This window comes from Solanum stenotomum, chromosome 6 (genome assembly GCF_019186545.1).
Source record: "Solanum stenotomum isolate F172 chromosome 6, ASM1918654v1, whole genome shotgun sequence".
Taxonomy (NCBI): domain Eukaryota; kingdom Viridiplantae; phylum Streptophyta; class Magnoliopsida; order Solanales; family Solanaceae; genus Solanum; species Solanum stenotomum.
The window spans coordinates 47,800,315-47,808,996 of record NC_064287.1 but is presented as its reverse complement, the minus strand read 5'-3'; the positions used below and the strand labels follow the sequence as shown (position 1 = coordinate 47,808,996).

At 30.9% G+C, this 8,682-nt stretch overlaps 1 protein-coding gene across 5 annotated transcripts in view; it reads left to right on the top strand.

The window, feature by feature from the left end:
• LOC125867357 (thioredoxin H2-like) overlaps positions 1–5,132 on the top strand; it is a 27,220-nt gene extending 22,088 nt beyond the window's left edge. The window contains exons 2-4 of one of the 5 annotated variants that reach the window (XM_049547824.1): positions 3,842–3,917; positions 4,348–4,470; positions 4,803–5,129. In XM_049547824.1, the coding sequence (XP_049403781.1) occupies positions 3,842–3,917; positions 4,348–4,470; positions 4,803–4,940 (337 nt within the window). In that variant the 3' untranslated portion in view covers positions 4,941–5,129. Of the gene's footprint in view, positions 1–3,773; positions 3,918–4,347; positions 4,471–4,802 lie in introns of those variants that run through there. The other 4 variants (XM_049547826.1, XM_049547825.1, XM_049547823.1 and 1 more) reach the window with 4 other exon arrangements.
• The last annotated feature ends 3,550 nt before the right edge of the window (positions 5,133–8,682 follow it).

Below are 8,682 nucleotides of genomic sequence, written 5' to 3'. Positions count from 1 at the left end.
TGCATTGAGATATGCTGTTGAGTTAGGTTTTCGCTGAGTTAAGAAAGCCAAGCCAAGGGTTCGCTTGGGGCCAGCAATGGTCTCCGAGTGCCGGTCCCGCCCAGGGTGTAGGCTCGGGGCGTGACATCTGCTGTAATTCTAGAAACCCTAGGTTTGTTCATAATCATGGAATCAAGAATCTGACTGAATTCTAGGGACCTAATGGGCGAAAGGAACCCACTAGTGAAATCCCACATACCTGGTGACGAATTCCACGAAGAAATCTTTGGATTTCGGGGCTGAAACTGATGGAACCTTGCTGCGTTCTTGAACTAGTGTTCTTGACCTTTTTCTCCTCTCTTGATTTTAATTTTCTAAGTTTTGATTAATGAATTTGACTTAGGTAAGTTCTAGTTATGTTTCTAGGTTTAAACTGATTAAAACATCATGATTTAGGGTCTAAACGACGTATCTTAGGGGGTTAAATGAAATAGGAAAAGACCAAAAGACTCCTGACTTAACTACTGTCGGAGTGACTGACGGAATGGACCTACGGTCCGTCACTCAATCTATGGTCCGTCGATTGGGTCCGTAGGTCGAGTCTGCCCGACAGGGCTTCACTAAAACGAGCATAACTTTTTACTCGGAGGTTGGAATTTAGCAAACTCAGTGGCGTTGGAAAGATAATTCAATTATCTATCATGTCATAGGTTATGGGACACACAATTATTTTTGTGCTAAAATTTATGACCATCTGAAGTTGATCCATCAACAATTTTCAGCTAACTGGCTGTTAATCCTCACCTACGGTCAGACCTACGGACTGTGGATCGATTCACGGTCTGTGCTGGTCAACCATCAATCGGGATTGAATCTGGGATTTTGGGGCATCGATCCACGGACATGAACTACGGTCCGTGACCTGACCTACGGACCGTAAGTTCGTCCTTGGGTCAACACTTAGCCAAATTTTCTGACTGAGTTCTGGGGAAGTTTTCTGTCACGAACCACGGACCTGCAGGACGGACCGTGAATCCATCTACAGTCCGTGAGTGCCACCTGTAACACCAGAAATCTGAAATCTCTATTTTCGGATTCGGGGTGTTACATAAGCAAATTAAACCAAAGTGTGCAACAAATGTTTGAGCAGAGTTGTAGAATAAAAATTCATATCTTTTATCACATTTTGATTGAAATAACTTAGCTTATATAACTCATCTATGGTTCTTGCTCACTTATTATTGTAAACTTCATTAAAGAGGCTGATTAAAGCACTAATGCTTCACATTTACTTGGTTTGACCAAGTGTATTAATTCTATGTCTTGTGTACTTATAATGTCTTTTTCCAAATCCAACATCATATAGTTATACAGGCGCGAATCTAGAATTTGAAATTTATGATTTTGAAATACCACTAAACTTACTAACCATTTGCATTACTGGCTTCAATTTTTTTTTCATGTTTAGTAGTTTGCTTAACACACAAACAAGGATTGAGCTAAAACTATTGAATTCACCTAAACTTGTAACACATACTCCATCCGTATCAATTTATTTATTTTGTTTTGTTTTGACATGAAATTTAAGAAAATAAGGATTGAGCTAAAGCTATTGAATTCACCTAAACTTGTAACACATACTCCATCCGCTTCAATTTATTTATTTTGTTTTGTTTCGACATGAAATTTAAGAAAAATTAAATATATGTGGATGTACCAAAATGTAATTTAATTTGGTGGTCTTAAAGATGCCACGTGAAAAGATACGTGAAAAGATTATTAAGTCCGTCGTACCCTTCAAATATTTTAGTATCCATTTTACTGCATCCCAATTTCCTTTCTAGGATTAGAAAGAAATGTACTAACAGTGTCAACGACATGTAGTCATACGGGCTTTGAGAGTTTTATTTAGGAAGAGAATTTGCAAGACAAAAGTGTACGCTGCCATTTGTGTGAACCTCTTTTATTTCGAGTGAATTTCGTAAGGTTATTTCTTTTGATATTTTGTGCTCTCTTTTATATAGTAGATTTCTCATATCCTCTTATTGATATATGTTGATTGACCAAATCACGTTAAAGTATTGTGTCTCTTTTGATATCTAATTTATCATCCTTTAATGATTGCACTAGCTTCCACATGACACCTGATTATTTCAGTCCTTCCTACCTAAACCTTTAATTTGGATGAACTTTAAACAACAAAGATGAAGGGGTTATTCCTTAGCACCCACAAATCAAATAGAGGAAAAAGAGAGACCACATTCCATCAACTTTAAATTCAATTAAATACTACTAATTAAAAAATGATTTACATAATATTTTTCATTGTAAGTATATTTTTCACTTTATTCAATGGATTCTCTTCACCAAAAATTGTTCTTTGACACTTTATTGCACACTATTTTCATTGCAAAATTCTCTCATGAATGTCTTCTAGATGCTTTTGTGTTTTGTGCACAAGTACAATTACATATTCTAACAAGACAACTTTAAAATTCACCCACTGGATTCATTTATCATATACTATTAATCTTTTTCTCATGCATGAAAATATTGAGTCTAAAATCTGAACTTCTAATTATGAAAATATATATTATATATTGAATGATATGAATCACTTTATATCTAACCGTTTAAATTGTTAAAAATGCATTCTTTTATTTATTTAGGTCTTCAATATTTCTTAGCTTGTCTTAACTGACGGATTCTGAATTTTAAATTTATGGATTCTTTTTGCTATTGTTCTGAAATCACGATACACATCTAATATATAGTTCAATCAAAACACAATTTGGAGATTGGTTTCTTGAGGTGGTACCATTTACTGAAACAATGTCAAAACATCAAATTTTCGAAACCAAATAAGCAAATTAATAATAGAATGTGTTTCAAACCTATTGGAATCGTTAAATCACCAATTCAAGATCGTTTTGACCAAATATTTATCGTGGTCAACTCAAAATTTTCAAATGAACTAAAATCCAACCAATGATCCAAACCACTCCCAAGCCTCTCAAGACCCCTGCAAAACATTTGATGATGTCATAAATGTCGGGTATTTTCCCTGAGTTTTTTTTAACCATAAATAGGTTTTTCTTTTTTCTAAAAGGAAAACATAAAGTCTTAATACTTTGCAAGTCCTTTTCTTGTAGGAAATCGTTTAGGACTCTATAAATAGAGACTCGTTTCTTCTAACTTAATCAACAATATTCACAATGTAGTCCTACGGGTTTTGAGAGTTTTGTTTAGGGGAGAATTTGTGGAACACAAGTTATCACTTGTGTGAACCTCTTTTTATTCCAAGTGAATTGTGTGAGGTTACTTCTCTCGATAGTTTGTACTCTCATATTTATATAGTGAATTGATCATCTCCTCTTGTGGACGTAGGTTGATTGACTGAACCACGTTAAATATGTGTGTTTTAGTATATTTCTCATTTGTCTTCTTACTCATGATTTTTCGAGGTCTGCTTTGCTAGCTTCCGCATCACAACTAATTATTTCGGTCCTAACAATAAATTACCCTGCATTAGAAGTATTGGACCAAACCACCAATACCAAAAGCCAAAGCAGAATAGCATCAAATCTCTCTTTGTATAATATAATGGTCTACATAATTGAGGAACATATTCTGTTGTTTTTACATTTGAAAAAGCAACACAGTTTAGTACAGCTACCAATATAAAAGGGGTCCAAACAAAACTCTGAATTCCAACATCAAGCCAAAGAAAATCCATCAAAAACCATAAGTTGAAGAGCAAAAACCTTTTACTCCAAAAATAACTAAAGAAAAAAATGGGTGCTAACTACTCAACTACTTTGCATGAAGCTCATAATATGCCAAATACACCACAATTCAAGAGATCTCAAGTCATTGCTTTCCACTCTTCAACAAAATGGAAGCTCCATTTTGATTCTTTGAAAGATACAAACAAATTGGTAACCATTTTGCACAAAAACTAATTCTCTAATGATATTGTGTATGGTTTTTAACTTAGACTTTAAGTTATCTATATCGTCAGTATAAGAAATTTTTACCCCATCAGATCACCTTTACCTGTTGTAGCAAGATTACAAACCCCGCATTATAAGGAAACTTACTTGTAGATTTCCTTTAGGTGATCTGATGGTGTAAAATTCTCCACATTGAAGGTGTAAATAACTAAACTCCTTTAACTAATATATACAAATTGTGTTAAAAAAGGCTTATGTTATCATTCTATTTCAGCATGTTATAGCAAGTGGCTTGTCTTATTTCACATCTAAATAATGTAAACATATATTTTAAACTATTAGTATATAAAAGTTATACTCATTGTACATTAAAGGGTACTCTAATCATTGGGTTCTTTTGCTATGTTGTTTCTAGGTTGTTATTGACTTCACAGCTACATGGTGTGGTCCTTGCAAATATATGGAACCAGTTCTTAATGACTTTGCTGCTAAATATACAGATGTTGAGTTTGTCAAGATTGATGTTGATGAATTGAATGTATGAACTCTTAACATCACAATCCTTTTCTATTTCCTATATACTCGTCGAGTTGATTTCTCATATGACCACTCAACTAATAGTTATTATCTCAGAAAGTCACTTTTTTTTCTTTCTGAGATAATAACTATTAGTTGAGTGATAATAACTATTAGTTGAGTGATCAACCATCTTAGAAATCAATATCATACTCGTCTAACATCTCAAATCTTTGTTGAATTGTATATAGGATGTGACTTTCTGAGATAATAACTATTAGTTGAGTGATCGACCATATTAGAAATCAATATCATACCGTCTAACGTCTCAAGTCTTCGTTGAATTGTATACAGGATGTAGCTCAGGAATATGGGGTTCAATCGATGCCAACGTTTGTGTTGATGAGGAAAGGGAAGGTTGTTGACAAGATTGTGGGAGCAGATAAAGATGGACTAAAGATGAAAATTGAAAAACACAGAGCTATAAATTAAACCAAAGTGTGCAACAAATGTTTTAAGCAGAGTTTGCTGGAATGACGCTTCCCCTGTAGAATAAAACTTCATATCTTTATCACATTTTGATTGAAAGAACTTAGAACATTATTGTAAACTTCACATTCAAGAGGCTGATTAAAGCAATAATGTTACACATTTACTTGGTTTGAACAAGTGTATTAATTCTGAGTTTTGTGTTCTTATAATGTCTTTTTCCAAATCCAACATCCTATAGTCATACAGGCGAAACTAGAATTTAAACTTTATGAGTTCAGACGGTTCAAAATTGAATCAAAATTGATAATTCGAACCAAAAAGAAGTTATTGGTTTATCGATAATGGATTATTGATTTAGCGATTTTGATAACGGTTTTGATTTTTTTATTATCAGGTTATTGGTTGTAATTACCGATTTGAGGTTTTTTCTTAATGGTTAACCGATCGATAATCCAATAGTAAATTAATAAATTATATTTATACCATTCAGTATATAAAGTTTTAGACTTAGGGTTTAGTTTCATCCTTTTATTTCAAACTGTCTCAAATTCTGGGTTATTCTACAATATGCCAGTGTTTGCTTTTGAGCAAGATGTAATCTGTCAACTGATCATATGTATGGTTCATTTGGTTTGTCACTTTGTTTCTAAGTGATTTTACATGATTTTTTTGTGTGTCAAATCTTAATGGTTAAACCGATAAATAATCGATGAACCGATAACCAATAAGCAATATCTTATTGGTTCTATAACGGTTTAACATATCTACAAACAAATAACCACTAAGTCAAACCCATAAACTTCAAAACTGAACCGGAGCAATCGATACGCAACCCTAGTTCAACATAACACTAATCTTACTAATCATTTGCATTATTGGGTTCGAAATTTAATATTGTTACATGTTTAGCAGATTTTTTAACACAAAAATAAATTTTGAGTCAAAACTACTGAATTCATCTAAACTCATTATTCATACTTTATCCGCTTCAATTTATTTGTCTGCATTTAATTAGATGTGTAATTTAAGGAAGTAAAAAACACTTATAAATTATGTAGTCTAAAACCAAAATATGTAAAATGTATCAAAATGATTTTTAATCTATCTTGTGGTCTTAAAGATGCTACATGGAAAGTTGAGATTAACGAGTTACCAAAAAAAGAAAAAAAACATTCTTTTTTAAATGAACTGATAAGAAAACTAAGATAGAAAAATTGAAATGAGAAAATCCTGATTCCTCTTGTGATATTTGGGGTTCGAACCCGAAATTCCTTAATTCAAATGGACCCTCATTACCATTGCATTAGAGGCATAACTTTTATCAATGGTGTCCAACTTTAATATATCCTTTTAAATGTAAAATTTGACATATACATACAATGTAATTTTCCGACGAAGGATGTCCTGGACACTTGAGTGGCTGTGGCTACGCTGTTGTGTTCAAGACTTTTTTTTATACAATATTGTTGTGCAACATTCTGAGATACACTTTGTCAACAAAAATGAGAAATGCAACTTTTCCATTTTAAATGATATGATAAATAAATACAATAAATTACATGTAACACCTTTATGATTTGACTTATTTTAAGTCCGCTAGATATCAAAAGGAATTAAAATGAAAACAAGAATATCCTTGAGAAATGCAGCTTTAGAAGTTTCCCTTTTAATAAAGAAAATGAAAATTGTAAAATATGTAAAAAAAAAAAAGCATCACCTAATTTTTTACTTTTTTAGATTGATCTCTTTTTCTAGAATTTTAAAGCAATTCTGGAGAATATAAAAAACAACTATAGAGTGATTTAAGAAATAATTAGGAACATTGTTACGAAAGAGGTGAATAAAACTTTTCACTAAGAGTCCTCCATCACCATCTATAAGAACTTATTTGAAAACTCACATAAAATTAGATTTAGATATAATTATACAATTTTGACATATAATTACGATTATTCTAAAAGAGCGGTAAAAGTTCTCAGTATTTCTTCCATCATACACCTATTTGAGTAAATTTTATGCGGTTATTTTTTTTATCTTTTTAAACTCTCTTTTATATATAGTAAATTATTTTTTTTCTCTGTTAGATATATAGATCGATTGATCAAACTATGTTAAGATTGTATTATGTTTCTTTTGATATATTTCTTTTTTGTTATTTAATTTATTAATATACTAGCTTCCGCTTGAAACCAAAATTATTTCGGTCTTTACGACATGAATCTTTAATTTGGATGAACTTGAAACGACATAGATGGAAGAGTTATTCTTAGCACCCACAACTCAAATATAAGAAAAAGAGGAACCACATTCCCTCAACTTTGGTCAATTAATTAAATGATATTTTTCATAATAAAAATATTTTTCATGACAAATATTTTTGTTGTACCTAAAGGACCACAATGGAACAGATGTTAAGAAAGTGGCAGACTGAGCTTTATAATTCAATTGGAAATATTCTCTTCACCAAAATTTGTTCCTTGGCAATTATGAGTTCATATATATCTATAGGGGTGGACAAAATCGAACCAAAAACCGAACCAAACCGCAAATTGAGTCAACCCGAAAAAAAAACCCGACTAGTGGTTTGATTTGACTTGATTTGGTTTTGAAAAAAAAAACCCGACTATATTTGGGTTGGGTTGGTTTTAACTAAAAAAAACCAACCCGACATTATATATATAATTTTAAAATTTTATTTTATACATAAAAATATTTACTTTGATATAATTTTTAAATATTTCTTATACTTTTTCATAGTTTTTATCTTTTAATATATTATTTCAAGTTTGAAACTTAGAATTATGAATGAGCCAATAAAGATTATAGTCCACAGATGTTGGTAATTATAATAAAGCTTAAATCAAAATCAAATTAATATTAATGCAAAAAGAATACCAATTCAACACTAAGAATGACAATAATATTGAATATTTGTTCTTTAGTTTTACATTGGTTTAGACCATTAAAATACATAATCTGATTTTAATTTCCTTTAATATTTAGTCATGTAACTAATACTTATTAAACTTAATTTTAACATGATTTAGTATTTTTAAATTATGATCATTTTCATTATGACCTGTTAATTTGCAATATTTGTTTTACGCGATTTCATTATTATTATTTTTGTTGGATATTTTAGTGTCATTAATCATATCATATTGTGTTATATTTTTAAGAAACATCTTAGATAGTTGTATTTTGGTAGGACTAAAGAAATATTTGAAGTACTAGTAAATTATATGTTTGTATGAATACTTTACTGGAAAAACCCGAAAAAACCCAAGGTTGAAAAACTTGAGTTTTATTGGTTTGGTTTGGTTTGGTTTATAAATTTAAAAATCCGACACAAATGGTTTGGTTTGATATTTGAAAAACCCGAACCAACCCGGCCATGTACACCCCTATATATATATATATATATATATATATATATATGTATGAAGTTGTAATTGAATTGCACACTATTTTCATTGCAAAATTCTCTAGTGAAAATGTCTTCTAGATGCTTTTGTGTTTGTGCACAAGTACAATTACATATTCTAACAAGACAACTTTAAACAATTTATATATATAATTCTATGAATTTGTTTTATCTGAAAGTTTAAACCGTTAAAGATATTCTTTTATTTATTTAGGCCCTCAATAATTCCTAGCTAGCGTTAAAAGGCGGATTCAAGATTTTAAATTTATGAGTTTCAAATTTTAGAACATGCATAATAATTATTAAGTTCACAATAGA